The sequence below is a fragment of the Salminus brasiliensis genome, chromosome 24, assembly GCF_030463535.1.
Source record: "Salminus brasiliensis chromosome 24, fSalBra1.hap2, whole genome shotgun sequence".
In the NCBI taxonomy this organism is placed as follows: Eukaryota; Metazoa; Chordata; class Actinopteri; order Characiformes; family Bryconidae; genus Salminus; species Salminus brasiliensis.
Window position 1 is genome coordinate 3,933,912 of NC_132901.1, and position 25,550 is coordinate 3,959,461.

General features: G+C 44.1%; 2 protein-coding genes across 2 annotated transcripts in view; one reads left to right on the forward strand and one right to left on the reverse strand.

The window, feature by feature from the left end:
- The window catches only part of chrna8 (cholinergic receptor, nicotinic, alpha 8), a 56,998-nt gene extending 47,311 nt beyond the window's left edge, over positions 1-9,687 (forward strand). The window contains exons 7-10 of the mRNA XM_072670682.1: positions 2,523-2,717; positions 3,794-3,880; positions 4,719-4,828; positions 6,834-9,687. Of these exons, the coding sequence (XP_072526783.1) occupies positions 2,523-2,717; positions 3,794-3,880; positions 4,719-4,828; positions 6,834-7,403 (962 nt within the window). The 3' untranslated portion in view covers positions 7,404-9,687. The remainder of the gene's footprint in view (positions 1-2,522; positions 2,718-3,793; positions 3,881-4,718; positions 4,829-6,833) is intronic.
- A 710-nt stretch (positions 9,688-10,397) lies between these two features.
- dnah6 (dynein, axonemal, heavy chain 6) overlaps positions 10,398-25,550 on the reverse strand; it is a 91,579-nt gene continuing 76,426 nt past the window's right edge. The window contains exons 66-78 of the mRNA XM_072669699.1: positions 25,132-25,292; positions 23,686-23,774; positions 22,435-22,581; positions 20,679-20,817; positions 18,961-19,080; positions 17,375-17,496; positions 17,099-17,228; positions 15,293-15,420; positions 14,376-14,561; positions 11,483-11,555; positions 11,231-11,382; positions 10,880-11,102; positions 10,398-10,620 (exon numbers count right to left, since the gene is read on the reverse strand). Coding sequence (XP_072525800.1) covers positions 10,517-10,620; positions 10,880-11,102; positions 11,231-11,382; positions 11,483-11,555; positions 14,376-14,561; positions 15,293-15,420; positions 17,099-17,228; positions 17,375-17,496; positions 18,961-19,080; positions 20,679-20,817; positions 22,435-22,581; positions 23,686-23,774; positions 25,132-25,292 — 1,774 coding nt within the window. The 3' untranslated portion in view covers positions 10,398-10,516. The remainder of the gene's footprint in view (positions 10,621-10,879; positions 11,103-11,230; positions 11,383-11,482; positions 11,556-14,375; positions 14,562-15,292; positions 15,421-17,098; positions 17,229-17,374; positions 17,497-18,960; positions 19,081-20,678; positions 20,818-22,434; positions 22,582-23,685; positions 23,775-25,131; positions 25,293-25,550) is intronic.

The window sequence follows — 25,550 nt, forward strand, 5'->3', positions numbered from 1 at the left end:
GACACGAGAGAGAGACCAGTCCACTGAATGGAGCATCTGTCGGGCAGTTGGACTACAGGGGTCTGGGATATGGCGAGGAGAAATTGACCCGGATCAGTGTTCAGTATAAACTTATTTTCTGGCTCAAATTAAACAGCGTGTAAACAAACACCAAATCTGTTTACGTTACCATGACAACACACACAGCCTTTAAGCCAGAGAAGTTGCGTTGATCGAGCTGATCTTTAGGCTATACTGAGGTCCGCCCCGCCACCCAGCCGCTAAATTCTGTGGTGAAGTGGAGAGACCTAAAAGTTAACTGTTTACTGTATATTTTACTGTAAAATTACAGTAAAATTGAAATTAATTGACTGAATTGAATTCAAGTAGGGGTCGATCAATATGGGAATCGCCGGCCACGGCTGATATCTTCTATTTCTTATCAGATATGATACATAAACACTTAGAAAATAAACAAACTGGCTTCCTGGAGCTAAATCCACCTGCGCTAATGTTGATATAATATTGATATTAATAGAACATTGTCATCACCTGGAACTCATCCAAACTCCCCATCCAAACTGAGCTGCTGAACATCCCTGGAACTATAGGTCTTCGGTCGTCCAGAGAATTCGGCCTATCCTCTCTGTTGACAAGAGTACTTACTGGACATTCAGGCAGAGCGTGTAGAGCAGTGCTGAGTGTTGGATATCTAGGTATCCATACCGAGCCTTGGAAGCATCTACGCTTTAGGGGTCTTTTGGATTCCAGTCTAGATTAGACTACTATCTTACAAGAAATTCTCCTCACGTTACTGAACCACTCAGTTCTTCTGTCCCTGCGTTTGTCTCACTGCGTATAACTGGAGTATAAAGTCAATGTTCCACTGGAAATTTCAGAAGCAGGAATTAATGAATCTTACATAAGGAAGCAATTAGAGAGGGTCTTCGTGGTGGCATATGTAGATCAGATTCTCTCACTGGTTTTAGTATTCTTTCTGTCTCTCTCAGGCCTCCCCCCTCATCTCCATCACCCATCTCACACAAAAGCTTCTGTAAATAGTAGAAAGCCTAAACCTGGGCTTTAACCCATTCTCGTCCACTAAACAGGTTCAACTGATTTTGTCATTTTGTCATATTATTTCAACTGATCTGCAGTTGAAATAATAGAAGAACCAAAAGAATTGGTCCTCAACTCGCAGACATTAAAAAACGATAGTAAAGGCACTTAAGTGCAATCAGACTAGTGAATGGTGAATGGTGGATGAAGCTCGAAGGCCTCTTGGTATCTGATGCAGGAACTTAGAAATGGATGGGCCCTACCCAAACAGATGGCAGCGGGCAAATCCTGATCTATACCTTGGCTCGGCTTGAGCCGTCATCCTTCAAGATGTCTGGAAGACAAGCATCTAAACAAAGTCTAACAACAGCAGTTTCTGCACTGACAGATGTTGCAGTACTCGACCGTTCCACGGACAGACGTTCCTCTCGACGTTCTCCAGTGGTTCTTCTGATACATGAAGTTACAGAGCGTTTCCTCAAGTACGCTGTAATCTCTGGTGACCAGCTTAGACTGTTTACTCTTCCAAACTTTGACCCTGTTGATTTTAGGCCCTCGAAGGCTATCGGCAAAATGAACGGCTCGCATTACAAAGATGAGGAAACAGCAAAGCAAACATCAGCGCTCTGAGTAAACACGAGGAGCATGAGGAGAGTAATCACACTGGCTTTGTTTGGGTACGGGTTTAGGGAGAAGGTTGAGGCGCAGATGCTTGGAGGACATCAGAGACTGACGGAAGTCAGCAGGACAGAATAGTTTGTGACAGGATGGACAGAGTGTCCCAAGCAGGGATACAGTCTTTTTCCCCCCTCATTGACTTTGTTTATTGATGGCATTTTGGGCAGAATAGCAGACCTGACTAGCCACCCAGACTTAGGGGTATCTAGGGGTTATCAGTGTCTAGCCCCGCCCCCTTGTTATCAGTGCCACGTGTGCATTGTTCTTCCTCTGACTCTAGAACCGCCACTGCCGACTGTCCAATAAAGTGCGGTTGCTTGTTTGGAAACACATTTGGATTCTGGGTGGGTAGGATGGCTGTCCCTTTGCCACATGTGTCTCAGTGTGATGGTGGCAGGGAGGCAGCTAGCTCGCTAGGACTTGGTGATGGTGATGCTGATGCCACAGCCACCTGCGGTTGGGGTTTCAAGACTGCATGATTGTCCTTGCTCTCCATGGGTTGGTGCTAGCTCATATCGAACTGCCGTCTGAAGAAGGCTACTGCTGTAGACACTGGTCATAAAGGCTAGCTATGCTAACCCAACTTTCCAACAGGCTATTTAATGTTATTTAGAGCTACTAGACGTCTAGATGTCTGCTCTTACCTTTGTGTGGAGACCCCCCCCCCCCCCAAGACCCCCCACAGTGGCAGTTCAGTGGTGCGGGTATGAAACCTTCATTCCTTCATCTTCTCTTTCGCATGAGAGTAATGATCTGTTATACAGGAGCTGTAAAATAAAGCTGAGTGTGTGTGTGTGTGTTTGTAGGTGTTCCAGGAAAGCGCAACGAGCTTTATTATGACTGCTGTAAGGAGCCCTACCCGGACGTGACGTTCACGGTGACCATGAGGAGAAGGACGCTGTACTACGGCCTCAATCTGCTCATCCCCTGCGTGCTGATCTCAGGCTTAGCACTGCTGGTGTTCCTGCTGCCTGCAGACTCTGGAGAGAAGATCTCGCTAGGTAACACACACTTGCAAACACACAACCTGCGCTCTGTCACACCTATATGAGCTCAATCCTATTCCATCACCCTGGGCGTTGGGTCCCCTCTGTAGAGGCCTTTGGAGATCCTAATAGGAAGCCACCAACCTTACTGTTCAACCCATGAAGTCCAGCAGGTCGTGTTTTCCTTGGTCCATCAGACTGTCAGCTATGGCAACCCGACGCTGAGCTTAACTAAATATATCATCCAGTTCATTTCACATTGTCATTGTTAAATTATGGGATTTGCTTCTGGCCATCATACTGGTAAAGCTGAGCGTTGCTGAGGAAACCCAAAGGCACTGCTTTACATCGATCATCCTTCACCATGTTCTCTACAAGTAGGCAAGCGCATGGCTGTCTGGGCTGTCCCATTAGAGGGAAAGGTCACTGGAGATCAATACAAAGCTGTTCTGACTGATTACCGTCATCCTTCAGCAGGATGATTATCCACAGGGTCATCATGGAGGGGTCGGTGAACGATTGAAAATGATGTAAACGATATGTTATGGCCTTCAACCCAGTTGAACACCTATGGGGAGCTTTTAGACTGACATTGTAATGTAACCTCACCTAATTCTGTAATATCACATGGAACCCCAATCAATCACATTGGGATGGCGAGGACTGACACATGCGCAGAGCTGGGTACCCAGTGCTTTCCTCCAAGATGGCTTTGCATCGGCGGCAGTTGGAAAAGAGGAGGTGGCTCCTAAACACATACACACACCAAGTCCAAATCCTGTCCCATACGTTATTAGCTAGCCATCATGCTCATGTGGGGCTCATAAGTGGAACGTGGGCTAGGTGGGTTCCGGGTGGGTTCCAGGTGGGAATGGGATCAGAGTGGGTCTGTAGATGCTTTGCTACTGGGACCAAGTTGGGCTTCCCAAACAGGCCCCATTGTTACAGTTCACCTTAATTTCACATGGGTCCCAGCTAGGCTGGACACGTTGGCTGGGTGGTGTCTGTACAGCCTGAAATCAGAGGTGTAAAATCACGTGAATGGACAGATGTTCTGATTTTCACTTCTTTTTCTCTCTGTCCCCCTTCAGGAATCACTGTCCTGCTCTCGCTGACCGTCTTCATGCTGCTGGTTGCCGAGATCATGCCGGCCACTTCTGATTCTGTCCCTCTCATAGGCATGCCTTACCTTATTCTCTAACTTCTGCTCATGGTTAGAGATGCTTGGTGCATTGCACGCCATTAGCCTTGCTTATACCCTTGTGTAGTCTTAGCATTCCGTGTACTTCCCTTATCCTAAGGGTCAAAAATGACCTGAAGATAATCTGTGTACCCTGGTGGTGTACAGCTTTCACGGATGCATGAACAATGAACATGCCTCGCTTTCTCTTCACGAAAAGTCCTTTTCATTTAGGGGCTTTTCTCTGCTGGTGCACATAGTGGCGGGTCATTTTTGCCCCCTAAGACAACACAAGGGTTAAGTGTCCTTCATAGACTCTCAATGTGGTGCCTTTAGTATATCGGATGATCTGTCTTGTAAGCCGTTGCACTGGAGCTGCAAAGCTAACGGAGCTAACAAGTACCTATATCCCTCCTATTAGCACAAAGCCGTCACTGCCCACATACTTCTATGCATTCTTTACGCTGGCATGGATGTTAAGCAGTACATTCACTAGAGGGCAGTTCAGAGTCAAAGTTGAGACTTCTGATGACAGCAAACACTGTGGTGGTGGAGGAGACAGAAACGACGGAAACGCCAGCAATGGAAACAGTGTTAAAAAAAAAAGTTCCAGACAGTTTAAGCCGTTAGAATCCATCTATGTTTTGAACCTGCAAGCAAGTCTGCTAGAGACTGCCTAACACCAGCACACAGTGGGGCAAGGATTTAAGCATGCAGTCTAAGAGGGATTAATTGGTTACTGATAGCTTGTTAGCTACATTAGCTTAATGGCCCCAATACTAATTTAAGAAGCAAATTTTGAACACTGATTGATGTATGTGTGTGTGTGTGTGTAGCTCAGTACTTTGCAAGCACAATGATGATCGTGGGCTTGTCAGTGGTGGTCACGGTCCTGGTTCTGCAGTTTCATCATCATGATCCACAAGGAGGGAAGATGCCAAAATGGGTAAGCGGCGTCTGTGAAAGTGCTTCGTGCCGTTGCTTTTGTAAGTGAAGTCGTGAACGAATCCTTCAGAGAGCAAACTCAAGCACAGTAGGAGTGTTTGCTAAATCTGGAAAAAGCATCATGTTGTGGGGAGGCTTTTCCTCGGTGGACACTGGACATCTGGTTAAAACTGAAGGATGGAGGGATGGTGCAAAACATGGGGGGATACTGCAAGACAACCTGCGAACAACCAAAGGACAGCGATCCTCAATAGCAAAGTCAAAGTCCAGAACCTGAAAATTGTGGTGCTCCATTGGAGTAGCTAAAAGGCAGCAGTATGTGAGATCTGCCAGGTTGTGGGGTGCGGAGTCGGGCTACTTTGAAAAATGTACTGTGATCATAACCGCATTACACGAGCATATCGATCCTAGTATGAACTCAAGGTGAAGTAAATGTTAGGCTAATTTGTCCCTATTTGCACTAGCTAGCTAGGATTTGCGTAGCCAGTGGCATGGAGTAATGAAAAAGGTGTTGGGGTTGAGTGAGCAAGAAGCAGGCACTCAAACAGGCCCTTCTGAATTCGAAGGTGTTTTCTACGTTGTTGATGACGCACTATTAGAGTGTCAGTGAACGGTACATCGTGTTTTACAGTGCAGCACCTCAACCAGCAGCAGCCTGAGCAGGTGTGGAAAGTTCTAGGCCGAAGCAGCGACACAGGCAGATGGAGAAGCTATACACTGTTAATCAAGTCAATAAAAGTTTAATGTCTTCTTCTCAACTCTTATTAGAGGGTGGGAACGGGGGCTCCTTGGAAGTCCGGCTGGCCAGCGTTTCTTATTTAGCTCAGGCCCGCTGGGAGCTGCCTACACTGAGACAGGTCTGAATCTTTAAACAGAGCAGGGCTCGCTGAGGGCCACACACACACACAACTCCATCTGCCTAACACGACTGGTACCCAGCGGGGCTCAGTCTGCCAGCTTCTGTGTGTGTGTGTGTGTGTGTTCGGACAAAAAGAATTGCATCAGAACATAGCACAATGGCTCTCGCCAGCATGTCGTACCTTTTGTCATTTCAAGCCTGGCTTTCATACTTTTACCAAGCATGGATTAGGCCAAGTCTACTCTACACTACACCGCTATCCCAACAACGCAGCCTCGTTTATTAAGCATCGCAGAGTAAACGTACTGATACGCCTCTCTGAGAAGTTTGGATAAATACAGGCTATTGATTCCTTATTGAAAAGTCTCATTAGTCCAGTCGTATGGTGTAAATACTGCCCTCTAGAGTGGACCCATTAATTAACGGGAAATCAATATTCATACCTCCTGATTGGCTTCGCTCAACTTCTTAAGACTTCTATCCTCATTTGTCTCTGTTTGCACTAGCTTGCTAACATTTACTTCACCTTGAGTTCATATGAGGATCGGTATACACCCATGATGCAGTTTGTTTTCATCTCTCTTTGGGCAATATATTATTATTATTATTCCTATTTTCCACAGTTGAAAGGTTTACTGCCTTTCATTCTTCAAATCAGTTCTGCCTGATAAGGACCAAGGTTATCTTCTTCCATGACCACTGCAGTGTAGTAAGCACTAATGCTAGCCACTGTAGCAGTATTAATGACTGATATTATTATTATTAGCCTATGGCTGATGAGCGGTCTCAACTGCTGTATTGCTGTAGGGAATCCTATGGTTCAGTCATAATTATTACAATCATCTTTGAAGTACAGTTAAAATACACCACCCACAGCCCAAACTAAAGCAGGTTCCACCAACCACTGATGTCCCCGTTACCACTGCAAACTGAACAGGTCATGGACAGTGTCAGCATTAAAAATATCAGGGTATAAATTCAACTAAAGATACGTACTGTGCAAAATGTCCCTTTACAAGACCTCTGAACGTGTCCTGTGGTATCTGGCACCAAAAGTTCCAGTAGATCATTAAGTCCTGTAAGTTGTGAGATGGGTATATGGCCATAAACTGCCGGACTGTAGCTTCCCTCTACGTTCCTCCCTCAGGTGCGGGTGATCCTGCTGAACTGGTGCGCCTGGTTTCTGCGCATGAAGAAGCCGGGCGAGGACCGCAAATCAGGCTACAAGTACGCCCACCCACCGCTGCACCACGCCAGCGCCAGCAGCATCCAGATGGGCGCCGTCCCAGGTCAGGCATCTTCATCCTCGGCCAGCTCGGCCACCAACGGCCACATGAACCTGTATTTCGGCTACCACACCATGGACAGCGCCTGCTGCCCGGCCAGCAGCGACTCGGGTGTATCATGTGGCGGCGCCCGGCCGGCGGGGGGCTCTCCGGGTCACGAGCAGCAGCAGCAGCAGCAGCAGAGGGCGGAGGTGGTGGCGGTGGCAGGCGAGAGGGAGATCCAGCGCATCCTGGCTGAGGTGCTGTACATCTCGCAGCGTTTCCGGGCGCAGGATGAGGCCGAGGCTGTGTGCAGCGAGTGGAAATTCGCCGCCGCCGTGGTGGACCGTCTCTGTCTTGTCACCTTCTCGCTCTTCTCCATCATCTGCACCTTCACCATCCTCATGTCGGCGCCCAACTTCATCGAGGCAGTCACCAAAGACTACACATAATCCCGTGGTTCTCGCTTTGATATTTTCATTTTTTTTGTAGATTAATTAATTAGATGTGCTGACGAAGAAAATCTAACCACCACCATGTGACTCAGTGTGAAGTGAAGTGAGTCATTGTGATCAGTGCGAGTCAGTGAGTCTGTGTGATTTGTGAGATTTGGAGAGACTCAGTCAAATTCAGCATGATTCATTCTTCAGAGTCACAGTGATTCACTGAATCTTTGTTTCAATGGAAGTCAGCAGCATAGGGAGTGTGATTTACTGATTTACTGTGATTCAAAGTGATTCACTATGAGTCAGTGAAACGTAAATCGATGCGATTTTGTATGATTCACTTAGAATCAGCGTGGAAAGTGAATTGGTGAGATTACTGAGTTACTGAGTCACTGTGATTCAGCAGAATTGTGAGACAAATACGCATTCTGTGTAGTTTGCAGTGATTCACTGAATCACTGTGATTCAGTATAAGTTTTGCATCATTAGCTACGTTTCAATTGGAGGGCCATGTCCCAAACTGCACACTAACATGTTCCAGTCGAGTGACTCTGGATCAGGGGCCAATCCAGGCATTTTTAATGGATCAGGTATCGATTTTTAGTAAACTAAATTTCTGAGCTTCATTTAAACTGAGATGTGTTGTGACGTTACACTTTTGTAAGTTGGTTCTAATGTTCTTGGCTCTAACTCTCCATTCCACCTTAAATAGTGCCGCAGTTACAGTGTGTACATTTCCACAGCAGAATGGAACTACACCATGTAGATGTGACCATAACGACTTTTTTCTAACGAATTGCGTTAGAAACCTACGAAAACGTAGCTACCGAGCTAACGGGATTCACGGACTCGCTGTGACTCATTAAATCACTGTCAATCAGTCTGTCAGTGTGAGAAGTGTGAATCATTACCATTCACTGTAAATGCACTATATGGACAAAAGTATTGGGACACCTGCTCAGTCATTGTTTCTTTCAAAATCAAGGTACGACAAGTAGTGTGTGTGTATTTTTGTACGTGTGCTGGTAATTGGTGCGGCTTAAACTACCTGCATTTATTGGAAAGGGTGTCCACAAACATTTGGACATATACTGTACACTCACTGATTCACTGAGTGGCTGGGATGTGTGTCAGTGTGAGGAATGTGATTCTGTGAGATTCAAGCGTGACAGATTTGCTGACAGGTGATTCATTCAGTGTGAGAGGTGTGAATCAGTTCGAGAGCTGGTGAGATGAGTCAGTGTGTACTGCCAAAGTCGTCAAACTCTTTCCTGGTCTTTTTTTTTTTTTTGAACAACGTGAACAAATGTTGATGATAAAAAAATATTTGAAAAAAATGAAAAAAAAAAAGTATATTGACCAAACTGAGTGTATTTTTCAAGCCTAGTTACTTCTGAGCAAACGTATACCTTCAGAGAAGCTCCTGGACTTCAGCTTGTTGTGGCCCGTCCACTGTAGCCTCTCTCTGGAGCAGCCACGTGTGGTGCAGTAGCTTGGCGTTCAGAGTGTGATCCGAACACTCTCTTGGCCTCTCCATTTACTGCTCCCCAACAAACACTGTGCTCCTCCCACCTCACCACGTCTACGTACCACGGCTTTGGTTGTTATTGCTGATGTTGCTGTTTTTGCTTTGTTGATCAGTTTGTCACTCAGCCACTAGACTCCCAATCTAAGAAATGGAAAACTTGGAAGAGTGCCATGATTATTATCGCAATTGTAAAGGACTTGACATAATGGGAGAAGTCCCAGGACGTTCATTCCACTGTAACAATCCTTGAAACCATACTTTTCCTTCTGATTTCTACATGATCAAAGAGGTGGCATGTCAAATCCTGACGATCCAGGATCTGAAATCTGCTAAAATGTACCGGAGTCTTCTCAGGAACTCCGTTTGGAGGGTCCCCAAGCAAAAACACCTGACCCACCCTGTGTTCTGTGTTGTAGCACTTCTTAGTTTGTGGTTCTGAGTTGCGTTTAATGCACATGTATCACGTTCTTTTAGTTCACAACACTCGAGTGGACGAATCCAGGGTTGCCGAAACTCCAAAAGATGGAAAGCGTGTGAAGAGGAAATGGGGAGTTATGGGATCTATCTGATATTTTTATGTAAAATGTACTTATGTATGTATATTATTAAACAGCACTGTGGTTAAAGTACAGTATTTCACCCATAGCGTGTGTTGTGCCCCGTTCGGAACTGTCCTCGTATCGTTGGCCTTTTTTCTCTCTCTGTCCCCACTTTGTGCTGTCCTCTTTGCAATATGTACAGAAATTATGTAAACACTATTATCTAAAGGTCATTTTATTAGAAAATCTAGATTTTAAACAAAACCTCAATAAAAAAAATCTGAAGTGATTCAGGTGTGTTTTGTGGAATTTTCCTTAAAGATGAAGAATTATCCACTTAAACTTCTCAGAACCAGCAGAGGTTCCTGGCTCCCCCCCCCCCCCTGTTATAACTTAGTAACAACTCAGCCAGGTTGCGGTGCTTTGCATGTAGTTACTGATTAGTAAAAAACACAGTCACAATTTGAGGTATAAAAAAAAAAACTATTTACCACCCTGTTATTTTGCTGATTTTCCTTGTACAATGAAAGCTCTGCTGCCAGTAAAGGCTCTGCTTTTATTTTGGCATTCCCAAAACTAGTCTGGAGGTGATGAGCTGCTCTGCACCATCAGCACCACCGTATTCTCCAGCCTAAATATAAAGAGGAAAAATAATAAGTCAAGACTGTGATGTAACAGTTTTGGGGGTTTTGGAACTGGTCCTTTTCACAGCTCTGGTTCTGCTGGATGGTCTTTTGAAGGAAGAACAGCCATGTGCTGAACTCTCAATATTCAACTATGCCGAGATGAATACAGTTTCCCGATACAGGGCCCCTTTAAACGGATCCACACCCATATGATTTATTAACACAAGAAGGTCGTTTAGCGGAGCCACTCATTGTTGCTCTGTACAGGTCTACAGGTATTTCATTCCGGACTCGTTTTGCATGAGATATTAAAGTTTATTGGTTTCTGTAGTTGATGCCAGAACAGCATTTACGAGACAGCGAAGGCACTGGTGTGAAGAATGTCCGAAGTGTAAATAAGTGAAGATGTTCAGGCATTAGAGCAACTCACTCATTGAGCTGACAAAGCAGTGCTGAGGCCTTTGAGATCCAGTAGTCGCTGGGCCTGTTGGATGGCAACAGCACCGTCACCACGAAGTTAGTGGAGTGCCCTGCAAAAAGAGAGAGAGAGCAGCCAGTAAACCAAAAATATGCTAAAACTCAAAAATCACCTCCTTAGACTCCTCACACCTCTCTAAAAACAGTCTGGGCGCGGTTCTACAGTTGATCATGTGATCCTTCCACACTACAGCACTACAGGGTTCAACAGACCTTCTAACTCAGGTTCCCCCTGAAAACTTCACTCCCTGGCTCAGATATGTTTGATACACTCCAGACTGGGCAGCCCTGCTCCACACTGATCTGTGTTACCTGTGGTGGAGAGAGTTCCGGCTCTGGCTGAGGTTTTGTAGAGCGGGGCTTGGTACAGTGACAGATCAGGTATGTAGTTCTGCTGCGGCTCAAAGTGCATCACCGGCAGCACGGGGTTCATCACCCGTGGCAATGCGTCCTCCATCACCATGTTTTCATCGTCCCAGCGACTGGAGTCCATGAACATCCCATGCACCAATACGCCGTCCTTCACAGAGGGTAGCTACAGAGTTTAGCAGAGGCACACAGACGCAGATTAACACAAACAGCGGGGGCCTAGTCAGCTCCACCTTTCTCTGAAGGCGGTGTGTTCAAATGTCAAATCTCTGACATCTCTGGCACTGAGCTGACCTTCTGGTCCAGATCGAGTTCCACCCCAGGGCTGAGGTTCTTCAGGGCTTCGATGACCACGGCCTGGTCTCGGTACTCCGGAACAATGTTGAAGCGGAAGTTCAGCTCGTCTATGGGCAGGTTGTACTTGCGTGCATGGTTCTGCAGTGCCCCTGCAGGGCGGGAGAACATATGCTTCATTATGTTTCTCTGCAGGAATACCAAGAACACACAAACACACACACTTACTTGAACTTGTTTTGGAACACCAACCTGTGAGGAAGCCCTGAGGGAAGAAGAAGCCAGAGATCCAGAAAGACTTGGGCTGCCCTCTCGTTACCCAGCTCTACAAACACACACAGCAAGAAGTGAGGCAATTCCATAGACGTTCAACACAAGCATAAGCTATGCTCTGCATCCTACTGCACCCACAGAGTGTTTGCCATCACCTCGGTGGAGCTGTATAGGCACAAGGAAGAGATGCTTTTTGCAGCCAGAGGTTGCTCTAGCAGGCAACAATCACTTCTGGTTCAATTCCCATCTAGGGCATGAGGGAAATCTGACTTGCTAACTAGAGCAGGGGGCTGCAGGTTAGAACACACGCGGAGCGTTGGCCCCTTTTCGTCCTTGAGCAGGACTTCCCGTCCAAAGAGCTTCCAGGCCGAAGCGCGTGTTCCCCCTGGCTCACGACCTTCCTCCCGAATTACCCGTCACTGTTTATATGTTCCAAGATGAATCGTTCCAATCAGGTAGGAAGCTGGGAATTATATGAGCTTGCTACAGATTAAAACGCTCCGAGACTGAAATGTGAGGAGAAGAGCTGGAGCATGTTAACTAGGTGTACAACTGCATCCAGTCCATAGTGATGCATCATTCTGATGGTGGCCATTCAGCTGCATTGATTTGGTGTGAGGTGTTACAGTCGATTACAGTTTAATTTGACTGTAAATTATGCGCTCGGCTGTTAGCCAAAATAGTTCTTGGCCTGTTTTCCGAAGTTAGAGTCCACCTCACCTTCAGCTCATACATCATTTACATACAAACTTCAGCCCCCCTCACCTCCACTCCCTCCAAGACATATCCATGCCCCTCTTTCACAATTATAAAACAACCATAATATACATAAAATTAAATAAATGAATTGTTAAGGGGTTAATAAAGGGGTTAATAAGGAAAAAACTGTGGGGTAAACTGACTCTGAAGGGAGAAGGAAAGGGAGGGCCCTCCTGCCCTATTTAAAAGGGATGATGAGCTGGGTAACTGAGGACAGTGTGAATGGTTAAACTAGCTCATTTCTGCCGTAATCATTTATTGTGTTATCGCATTATTGAACTCAGCCTTATTAATGATGTAGTTACATAATTCATTATTATTAATCATTACTTACACTGTATAATAACAGCACCAACTACAGTCAAGTGTTATTGAGGTTTGTGGTGCATCAGCAGTGCAGCCTCAGAAGTGTGTATTGTGGCAGTGTGAGATATTTCCTACCTCAGTGCTCACACATGCACACACACACACACACACACACACACACACACACACACACACACACACACACAGAGTGAATGTTCTGCCAATGTTGTGCTCTCAGTCAGCAGCAGCCCAGTCATTTCACCATTACAGTATGCCTCATAACACATGTACTCATATTAGTACTGTGAGTGTGTGAGTGTGTATGAGTGTGTGTGCGCTGAATTATGTTGGTGTGTGTTGCGGTGGGTGTTGCGGTGTGTTATGTAAGGGAATACTCCAGACCAGCCACATGGAATAGGACATTCAGTCAGCTTTGAGATCAGAGCGAACAGTGTGTGTGTGTGTGTGTGTGTGTGTGTGTGTGTGTGTGTGTCTACCTAGCCATGCAAGAGGGCCTTAGGGGGAGGATGTGTGTGAGAAAGCTTTGAGGATATGTGCCTGTGTAGGAAGTATTGAAAAAATATTGTGTCTAGGAATGTGTGTGTGTGTGTGTGTGTGTGTGTGTGTATAACTATCCCTTTGACACTCCTCTTGGCATTACTACCTATATTAAGGATCTCAAATCTCACTCACTTTAACCAAAGCTTTGCATACATACACATACATAGACCAATCCACTCTCTGGCCACTTTATCAGAAACACCCACAGCTGCAATAAATGTGATCTGATGATTGTGTTTGTCCAGAATTGTGACTTAGACGATCCAACTTAGCTAACAGTCCTTTTCATGTCTTTTATTGAGCACACTGAGTAAACGACCACAGTGCAGGCTAGAAAAAGTAAGTGAAGCTCTGGGTTAATTAAGGAGTTTTCCAAGAGCGAATTGGCAAAAGGTGTCTCAGTTAAGGAGATGAAACCAGAAGGAACGATCAGATAAAGGCACACAAAGTCTGGTTCCTGATAAATCTGTGCTTCTCAGGAAAGACTGGTTAGTATGAACCATGCCTTTATGCAAACAACTTTCAGAAGACTTTAGACAAACTGTCCAGAGGTTTTGGAGTTTGCCCAACACCACTTAGATGTCCCATAAAACTCCTAGGAAAATGTTCTGTGGACAGATGAGACAATAGTAGGATTTAGTAGTGAGTAGTGAATTCAAAGGTGCGTCCACACATTTTACAAGAAAATGCAAGGGCAGCAGTCCTTGACCTCAAGCTGAAAAGACGTTGGGTGATGTGACATGACGATGACCCAATGCACAAAAGTAAATCAACTGAAGAATGGTTGAAACAGATGAATGGCCAAATCAGACCTTAGCATAACCCTATTAGGATAATCTGAAGAGGGTTTGGCACTCAAGGCATCCCATTAAAACTTTTTCTAGCCTGCAGTGTAGATGTTTACTCACTGTGCTCAATAAAAGACATGAACAGTGTGACAGTTCTTACAATCAGCAATCAGTAGATAAAAAAAGCCTTGTTTAGATGGTATAAAGCCCCCCAGCAATGAACTGTGGAGCAGCGGAATTGCACTTTGTGGCGTGAATGGGCTCAATCCGATTTATGATGAATGAGTTGGAGTGGCTGGATGCAATCAAATCCCGGCAGTAATGTTCCAATATCTAGTACAAACCCCTAAAATCTGTTACTGCAGCAAAGGAGGAACAAATTCTCTTCATTAGACAAGCAGGTGTCTACAAACTTCCAGACATATGGTGTACCTCAGGTGGTCCGCGTAACCCATTACCTGTATGAAGGCGGTGCGCAGGGCGAGGTCTCTGACCCAGCTGCCTAGAGGCTTCAGAGAGGGATAGGCTGAACTGGCCCAGTGCTGCGGGACCTGGTTATTCAGAAAGCTGCTGTACATCTTCTCCATCTCTTCAGACATCACCACCAAGCCTGCTATAGCCTTCTGCAGCGTGCCCAGTGAACCCTGCAGTAGAAAACACGTGCACACACACACACACACAAACACACACATAAACAAAGAAGAAGGGGAAAGATTTCATGAGAAGACAGAACCCAGACAACAGAGAATGCTGCATTCATTGCCAAATGTGTATGTGTTATGTAGGTCAGCGATTCTCCAGCCAAATCCCGAGGGAGCCTCCTTCTGCACAGTTTCCTTCCATCACACCTGACTCAACTCATCAGCCCATTATCAATCCCTTCATGAGCAACGCAGAACCCACCGTCATGGAGCTCCAAATCTAGGTCATATTCTGATCTGGTTTGATTCAGACGATCTTACTGAATGCAGAAATATGGTTCATAATGTTTTATTTACCATAGTGAGGTTCAGGAACGATGTTGTTTGTGGAGCCTGACCCATAACCACCCTGAGCTCAATGCTGGGGGGAGCTTTATACCCCTCTACAAGGCACTGGGCTATCCATGTGTGCATTTGCACATCTGCATCAGCAATAAGTGCAACTTAAAGTAGCTGAATGCATTCAGTAGAAGGGGTGTCCAAATACTTTTGGACATACAGTGCACATTACCTTAGCGTCTTTGTAATGCTGCAACTGGCCGCTCCTTCCTCTACACAGTCTATATATGGACACAGTGGAAACACTGTAGAACTGTTATAAACTGTGCTTATGGGTCAACCAGTGTTAACTGGACCGCTGACCTTAGGCAGTGGACCTTCCCTAACATACTTACCCTCAGAACCCCCAGCAGGATGTTGAAGCGGTCCACCTCTTGTCCCAGCACTGTGGTCAGAGAGTTCACCCGGCCGTTAGCATCTTGGACAAACAGACTCTCGGCGGCACCATCCATGTCAATCTTCTCTACAGTCATATATACACACACACACACACACACACACACACACAAAGCATGTTGGTAAACTGGTGAAATGCCGACTATGCACCTCCCCATCTCCGCAGAGGTCACGCCACAGCGGTCTTATGCTAGTAGTAAACTGTCACTAGATGCTGGAGCTGCTACAGCTGCTGACTCAGTCAGGTGACTTATGTAAGGTCACCTGTGTAGAGAGCTGATGGGACAGAGAGTTATGGAGGAAGGACGCAGTGCAGCTAATGACAGTATGGGGTTACAGGAGGATAGCGCCCTCTCTGTTAAACACAGGTTTATGTGTTTTCCATTCTTCTCCATAAACCTATTTTTATGTCTTTTCCGCTCTCCGCCTCCCAGGACATTTTTATATCTCCAGCCTTTTCCCCTTCATATCACTCATAACCGCTGCTCAGTGTCACAGGCCTCCACATGTAATGCCACACAACTCTGTGAGGCAATACACGCACTTTCAGGTGGAGTGCAGGTCAGGGAAGATGGTGTAGTTGACGTGGTGTAGGGTAGTGTAGTTGATGTAGTGTAGGGAAGATGGCGTAGTTGATGCAGCTTAGGAAAATATTTGCAGTTTATGTAGTATTGGGTGGTGTATTTGGTGTTGTTTGGGACAGGTGGTGTAGATGATGTGTAGGGTGGTGTCGTCTATGTACTTTAGGAAGGATGATTTATTGTATATGGCTCAGGGTGTGTAGCTGATGTGGGTTCAGGAGGATATTGAGTATAGCTGATGTAGTTTTAGAAGGATGCTGTAGCTGATGTAGTTTTGGGAGGATGCTATAGCTGATGTAGTTTAGGTAGGGTGCTATAGCTGATGTAGTTTTGGGAGGATATTGAGTGTAGCTGATGTAGTTTTAGAAGGATGCTGTAGCTGATGTAGTTTGGGGAAGATGGTGTAGTAGATGTCTAGGGTGGTGTAGTGCATGTACGTTAGGAAGAATAGTATATTGTATGTGGTTCATGGTTGATTCTTTGTAGCTGATGTAGTTTAGGTAGGGTGCTATAGCTGATGTAGTTTTGGGAGGATATTGAATGTAAGTGATGTAGTTTTGGGAGGATATTGAGTGTAGCTGATGTAGTTTTAGGAGAATATTGAGAGTAGCTGATGTAGTTTTAGGAGAATATTGAGTGTAGCTGATGTTAGTTTTGGGAGGATATTTAGTATAGCTGATGTAGTTTAGGGAAGATGCTGTAGCTGATGTAGTTTAGGGAAGATGCTGTAGCTGATGTAGTTTTGGGAAGATATTAAGTATAGCTGATGTAGTTTAGGTAGGATGCTGTAGCTGATGTAGTTTAGGTAGGATGCTGTAGCTGATGTTGCTTTGGGAGGATATTTAGTGTAGCTGATGTAGTTTATGTAGGATGCTGTAGCTGATGTAGTTTAGGTAGGATGCTGTAGTTGATGTTGCTTTGGGAGAATATTGAGTGTAGCTGATGTTGCTTTGGGAGGATATTTAGTGTAGCTGATGTGGTTTAGGTAGGATGCTGTAGCTGATGTAGTTTAGGCAGGATGCTGTAGCTGATGTTGCTTTGGGAGGATATTTAGTGTAGCTGATGTAGTTTAGGCAGGATGCTGTAGCTGATGTTGCTTTGGGAGGATATTTAGTGTAGCTGATGTAGTTTAGGGAAGATGCTGTAATTGACACAGGCTCTTACCAGGGATCTTAGCCAGGATGGAGTCTGCGAGCTCATGGACCACCTCATCATTACTCTTTCCCCCTCCACCTGCAGAGGAGCGCGGCTGCACCTCCAGGATGGTGTTGATCACAGTCAGGGTCTCTTGCCGCTGTAGTAAACAAAGCTAAGTGAGTCTTTCTGTGTTGGTGAGGCTGTTACCTGTGTCTGAAGGCTGTGCAGGGGTTGTGTGCTCAATGTGTGCAGCAGTAATGGGTGATGGGTGGTGTTGGAATGGGGGCAGGTGGAGAGATTTACCTGGAAAGCCAGGTTGGCGTTCTCATGCATGCCAAAGACTTCTGGGTCATCGATAATGGGCAGATTCTCAATGTAGCTGTTGTACTCCTTCAGGCGGTCAGACTCGGGGGCAAAGTAGATCCCTGCACACAAGGGGCGAGCATGGGTCACACATGCATGTGCTGCAGAATACACCCAGCATGCATTCGAGCCTCTAAGCAACCGCAGTGTGTTTCACTACGAGCTATGAGTGTGAGGTCATGGACTGCTGCCATTACAATCTTCTGTGAAATTGGTGCAACTTAAAGCAGCTGAAGGGGGTGTCCACAAACATTTGGACGTGCAGTGCATCACGTATTAGAAGGCATATTGCAATTGCAATGCGCAGTAATAGAATTACAAAAATCCATACTGTGCTGCTCTATTATGGCTGTATGTATATGCTAGGGTACAACAGATCAGTGTGTGTGTGTGTGTGTGTCTGTGTGTATTTCAGACAGTCTCACTCAGAGAAATGATGGTGCAGGATTCTGTATGTATAACCGGATTACATGTTTACAGTACACTTAATAAAAAAGAGAGGTAGCAGTCATCCACAGTGAAAGACAGTAATGAGATTCTATGGGAAATCTCATTAAGAGGAGAAGGACGTGGATGTAAGCTACGCACTGCCCCCTCAATTCTAGAGAAAATGAGAGGGAAAATTAAAAAGATCAGCCGAGCGTGGCTCAGTCACACTTAGCACAGCCTTCAGTCAGGCTTCCAGATCACTTCAGGTACAGTCCTCTCCTGCAATTCAAAAATACTGCAGAATTCCCAAAGCAGAGCACAGCGGTGCTGTTATCCGGTTTATATTACACTCCCCCCCCCCCCCCCCTTCTGTTTTTTTATTCCGGAAGGAGGGAACAGGGTACAAACACTAGTAACACCCAGCCAATCACATGGAGTACCACAGCAACCACTTGGGATATGATGGAAACTGCTACACCAAAGTGACCCCCATGCAACACTACAACACCCACCTAGCAACCACCTGGGACACCACAGCAAAAACCAGGAATACTACAGATACCAGATACTGGTACCACAGCCAGCATTTGGCAACACCTAAGCAACTACCTGAGACACCTTCGCAACTACCTGGGATACGATGGAAACTGTCTAGCCACAGCTATCCCTATGCATCACTACAGCACCCATCTAACAAGCACTTAGCAACACCATAGCAAAGCCCTGGGATACTTTATCAAACATTTAGCATCACTATAGCAACCACCTGGGATACCATGGCCACCAACTAGCACCCATTGCACCCACTTAGCAACATCTTCGCAATCCCAGCAAATACCATAAAAACTGCTTAGCACTACTCAAACAATCACCAGTAATGCCACGGTAACTGCAAAGCCAGACCCAAGCAACCACTTAGAATACCGTAGCAACCACTTAGCAAAAACAGTTTTAACATAGTGGCTATGTAGCTACAGCCAAGCAACTGCCTGGGAGTGGGATCCACTCTGTGCGTGTGTGTCTGTGTGTGTGTGCGTGTATGTCTGTGTGTGTGTGCGTGTGTGTGTGTGTGTGTGTGTTTGTGTCTGTTTACATACCTGATGCAGAGTACTTGTATCCCTCCTCCAGAGTTTCTGGGGAGAAGAAGCTTTTGAGGATGGTGCGCAAGCAGCGTTGATCCCATGCATCCGTAACTCTCCCACCATAAGTAATTTCCCCTACACACACACACACACACACACACACACACACATTTCAGTCCGTTGCATCAGTGACTGACACCTTTCCAGGAATTAATGAGCCATCAATGTCACTGAAGCAAAGTTCAATGCTTTTATCAGATCCTCACATCCTAACTGAACCTGCCGGAACTCAGAAATCACCACTGCATATTCTCAGCCCTTAAAGGAGAACTCCACCACGTTTCCTAAACGTCTGTATAGTTTACCTATCGAAATGTAAACAATGCCATTCCGAGTGGGCTTGGTGTGAAATGCTCCGTTCTAGAGAAACGTACCAAGTAATATTTCTTTACAGTGGTGGTAAATGGAACCAGGGGTAACGAGGTGAACCTACGGGTGTCTTTAGAGTTTTCTATGTGATGCTGATGATGGAAAAAGAGTGATTCATCTAAAATAAACATGAAAAGGTTTTCTTTGGGGATTTTGGGACTATTTTGCATGCATCTCTTCACCGTGAATGTGTTTTTATACATGCTTTAGGCAAAAGAAACGTCACAAAACGATCACAGACAAAACTACTTCTGGCAGCAGACGGCATCTTCACAATCATTTCATGTAATAACTGTAAAGTAAACTGTAAGTAACTGTAAACTAAAGTAACTGTAAAGTGCTGTAGGTTTGTAAAGCATTAACACACTCTGTATTTGTAAAATTGACATTTTGGAGGTTTCTGTATGACTATAATTTATTTAAATAGCTTGGATGTCGTGACAATGTCCTTTACACAACCAGCACAATATAATTGCATTCTAACACAAATAAAAAAATCCAATCCAATCCAATTCCAGTCTCATGACTTGCTTGAGCAAGCACAGCCTCCATGGTGTTGGCACGACTACTAGCGAAGTGATGGATCGGCTGTGTTCCAGCAGCTGGGGAAAGTTTTCATTGATATGGGTGGTGCTCCACAAGCAGTTTAAACAGAGTTAATGGAAGTTTAATCTTCTGAATGTGGTGGCGAGACTCTCTTCCCTGGGCTGCGTCCCAATACTTACGTCAAACATTCTTCCTTTGTCTGCTTTCTAGGGTTTTTGCCTGGTCTGTAGCTCATGGCCTCTGTAAATACTGGAAAAGGTGACTAGCAGGTGCATCCAAATGGCTACCAGATAGGGGAGGAGCAAAACTATTGGAACACAATCCTGCTTTCACTGGTTTGCTCTCCTCTCCGTGTGGAATGGGCGGTCCCTCCAATACAGAGCCTCACAGCCTCCTTCCTAGACTACTTAATACCTCCATCCATCCATCTGTCTTTTAAAGAGCTTTACAGAGTTGTGCTCTATGTGCCAACATGTACTGCACACACACACACACACACACACACACACACACACACACACACACACACACACACAGACTCTCACACAGACTCTCACACAGACTCTCACACACTCTTCGTCTGGTCACGGATGAGGGGCGCAAGTGACAGTGCGGATCAATGAATAATGCCATGAATAATTCTCACCTAAACAAGCGTTTAGACAAGGCCATTTAAGAAAACGTGCACACACACAAACACACACACACACACATTCAATCTAGACACACACACACACACACACACACATAAGACACACCGGTAATGTAGATGAGAGCGTCCCAGGGGATGTGGCCAGACTGGCAGTACAGGTTCAGGTTGAGCAGAGCACACTCCCTGTCACTGTCATTGAACTCATAACGGATGTTCCAGCCCAGGGGTCCGAACTTCTTCCTCTCCTACATTCACACACACACACACACACACACACACACACACACACACAAAGAGAGAAAGAGAGAGAGAGAAACACCATTCTGTCAGTCAGAAAAGAAATGAATGAATAAATGCATGGTTAATGTTAATGAATTAGTAAAAGGCTTCATCCTTCAAACAGGCTGGGCTGAAGAGGGACCCTTCAATAAACTATGCTTCCATAGAAACACCTACCTCATAGATACACGCAATGGCCATTTTATCAGAAACACCCACCCTAGAGGTGCACTCTATAGGTTTACAAGTGCAAGCTGTAGGCCGCACACTTCTGAGGACCATCTACGTCACTCAGCAGTGGAAAAAGGACCACAAGAGGACCACCCGTGTTCAAGGAAGTGCTTGGCTAAATTCTAATGTACATAATTGATCACTGACCCCAGACCCCGTCAATCAGCTGAGAGAAGTCTGATATCTGATGTGCTCTTCTTCAGTTTCAAACAAACAAACTAACAAACACTGGACTTAGACCGTCACCAGTCTCAATCTCAGTCGAAAAGCTAGATAAATACGTTAACAATATATTTACATATGCAAATAGCTAATTACATATCATATCCAGGTACCCTTGATCTCTGTTCTTACTATTCCCAATGCACATATGATATAATATCCCATCAATTCCTAAAACCTATCAATTCTTTATTATAAAGCGGTATATGAGAAAGAGAGAAAATGTTCAGTGTGATGCTTGCTTGACAAATAAAGTATTATCCTTGTGCTGAGAACACAGGCAGGGTGCTGTTGTTTTATTGCTTAATCAGGACAACAACTAACAATTAATTAATAACTGTTCTTATAAAGTGTTTTTAGGTCGTTCTGCACAATATCGAGCATCAATCCAGCTTTTTGCAAAAAAAGCGCTTTCATTTATATATTTGATCATTTATAATTTACATAAATATAACATTTATTCTAGGTTCTAATGTTATCAGAACATTTCTAGATAGTAATGTCATTAGAAATGATTCTTGATTCAAATTCTATCAGAACTCTTTTTGAATATGAACCTCACTTTAATCTGCCTTTAAACGTCTTTCTAGGTTCTAACTTCATGACAACGCCTTTCTAGGTTTTATTTTCATGAGAACGCCATTCTAGGTTCTAATTTCATCAGAACGCCATTCTAGGTTCTAATTTCATCAGAACGCCATTCTAGGTTCTAATTTCATCAGAACGTCTTTCTAGGTTCTAACTTCATGAGAACGCCTTTCTAGGTTCTAATTTCATCAGAACGTCTTTCTAGGTTCTAACTTCATGAGAACGCCTTTCTAGGTTCTAATTTTGTCAGAACTTCATTATTAATATTCATTTTATCAAAATGTCATTTTTAATATTTAATTGATCAAAACTTAATTCTAGATTGTAATTAAATCAGGACTTTCTGGATTCTTATTTTCATTTCTAACATCTAAAATCTTTTTTTTCCCACTATTCACACATCATAACAGCAGCACTTTACACATGCACCTGCAACCCATATATATGACCCTATTAAAGAACAGTGATCCCTAACATATGGTATGTACAATAAATACAGCTACCCACAAACGTCACTCCTCCACCCTAGCCTGAGCTCTTACCTGTATGATGGCGTGGAAGAAGCACACTCCGAAGATGATCTTTCTCCACTTCCTGCCCAGAATGTGCTCCTCAAAGAAGGTGCTGCTGATCTCAGTAAAGGCTCTTCGCACGTTGGCACGAAGACCTTTGGGTGGCTCATTCGTCACCTAGCAACGTATAACCATACACTGATTAGAGAGGATGACTTGCATGACTGTGAGAACGTGAATACTAGGTTATGTAGAGACTGGATATCAGTGAAGCCATTTAACAGTGACTGCAACACAAGGATGACAGTAAAATCTGTAACAAACGCTTCTCACCAATAAAGTCATCCCAAACACATTCAATAATGTTGAGGTCTGGAGTCTTTTCTCAGCAAGAGCTTCTTGATCATCTCCATATTCCAGAACCACAGCATTAGAGTGGTCTTCTCCCAGTTGAAGGATGGACAGAAAAACTTGTGGATGCTTTCAGATCTGAGAGCTTAATGTTCTCCTTTCTCTCCAGGGTTCTTCAGGGACCCAAAAGTGGTTCTTCTATGGCATCACTTAAAGAACCTTTTGTAGCAACTTCATTCTTTGGAATTTGAAGAGCTATCCAATGACTGCATCATGTTCATTATCATGCTCATGTGGGGCTTGGGGCTCACATGGGGAGAACGTGGGCTAGGTGGGTTCCAGGTGGGCATGGGCTCCGAGTGGGTTTGTACATGTTTGTGTCAGAAATATCAACGTGTTATACGTCACATCCGCGAGAGCGCTATTATGGGTAACAAGGGTGGATAAATGCTCTCTCACCCTTACTCTCTCTCACTCTCACTCGCAATCTGCCCCCCTCAGGAACGACCCAGGATCCACCAAAGCACAGGTAACGGTCTACGGTCAGGCTCTGGTCTCCAAAGTTTGCAGTTGGCCCCCCAAACCAAGAAAAGCCCTCTGAGGGACAGTTTTATGGACAGATGGGCAAAGGTTGAGCTGATTGGCCACAACAACCAGAGGTACGTTTGGAGGAGTAAAGGTGAGGCATTCTACCTCAAGAACACTGTACCAACTGTTAAACATGATGGAGGTAGCATCATGCTCTAGGGCTGGTGGATGGAGTAATGAAGGAGCAGGGCTACCTGAGAACTGTTCAGCAGAACATCAAAGCATCAGCTAGACGCCTTGCATGTGTTCCTTACATTGTGGCTTATATTGTTGTGCAGGTGTGTGTGTGTGTGTGTGTGTGTGTGTGTGTGTGTGTGTGTGTGTGTGTGTGTGAGGTCTTACCTTGACAGAGTTTTGGAGTACAGTGACAGGGAACACATTGGTGGGCATTGAGCTGAGGAACAGTCTGAAGTTCTCATGGATAACAGTATCTGCAGAAGCCACACAGGATTCACTTACTAGTCACACATTTTTCCTTTGAAATTCATTTCGTCACAACTTTATTCTTAACTTGATTAGAACTAAATCTGGATACTCATTTCATTAGAACTTCATTTTTAACTTCATTAGAACTTCGCTTCAAATTTGCACTTCATTAGAACTTCATTATGAATTTTCATTTAATTTCATACTTTATTCTACACTTCATTCATGTAATTGGAACTTCATTCATAACTTCACTAGAACTTTAATGCAGGGATTAATTAGCCAAGAATGCATTTTTTATTAGAAATAATTACTTTAGAATTGCATTTTAACCTTAACTTTATTATGCATTTGAATTCTTTTTAGAACTTAATTTCTAACATTATTAGAACTTCATTCTGGAATGTAATTTTATTGGAACTTCATTTCTAATGTTATTAGATCATTTAATTCAAACTTTTCTAGACTTGATTAATTTCATTAGAACCTCATAACTTTATTAAAGTTTTATTAAACTGTCATTTGGACATTAATTACCTTAAAACTACATCTGTAACTTCATTAAAACTTTAATCTGAACATTAATTGCCATAGAACATCATTCTTGATAATTGTGTTCCTAGAACTTATTTCTTAACTTTATTCTGTTTGTGAATTCCTCTAGAATTCTATTCTTTCATTTGTTCAGAACCTTATTCACACTAATGTTATTAGAACATCATTCTAAATTTTCATTTCATTTAAAACTAGATTCATTTGTAATAGAATTCTTAACTTCATTAGAGCTTTAACCTTGACATTATCTACCTTAGAATGTATTTCTTAAAATCATTAGATCTTCATTCTGCTGGCTGATTCCTATAGAATTGCATTTGTAACCTTATTAGAATCTCATTCTTAACATCATTAGAACTTCATTCAATCTTAATTCTAAACTTGAAGTTAAGAGGTTCTAATGAAGATCATTAGAACTTCATTCTTAGCTTCATTGAAACTACTTTAATTACATTTGAACTTTTGGGTTTTTACTTTACTAGAACTTAATTCTTTACTTCATTACAAGTTCATTCTGGTTTTTACTTCATTAAGAACTTGTATTATTAAGTATTGCATTAATATCTAAAATCATTCTGGATATTCATTTCATTAGAACTAATTTTACCTTCATTTAAATTTTGTTCTTGTGGTAATTTTTAGTGTGTGAATTCTGAAATAGTGTGAATCATATCATATATTCAACTGGATCCAGACTAGTTTTATATTATTGAAAAAAAAAGCTATTCTAAACTTTTGGAAGGAGATTCCAAACTTTGGGACGGCAGTGTATGTATCTCTCACACACACACTCACACACACACACACCTGGCTCAGTAAAGGACTTGATGATTTCCTCCATGGAGAGCATCCAGGAGACGGCCAGGTGACAGTTCTGCAGGAAGATCCAGTTTCCGTTCTTCACAGCCTCCGCTATCATCTTCTCTGCTATAGGACCCTGACCCTGGCCCAGAGAGATAGACTCCACTCTTTACACACACACACACACACACACACAAGAAAAAAACATTACACACCACTACCCACACTTCTACTCTAACTCACAGAGATAGACTCCTCTCTGTACACACCCCGTCCTACACACACTGGGGAAATGCAAACACACTCCGGCTGTGACTCCAGAGAAAAGGCAGAAGCGACAGAAACTGACTGAACAGCCAAGTCTGCAGCAGATAAGCTTCAGAACTGTCTGTGCTGAACTTACTATTCTAACTCTATTACATACA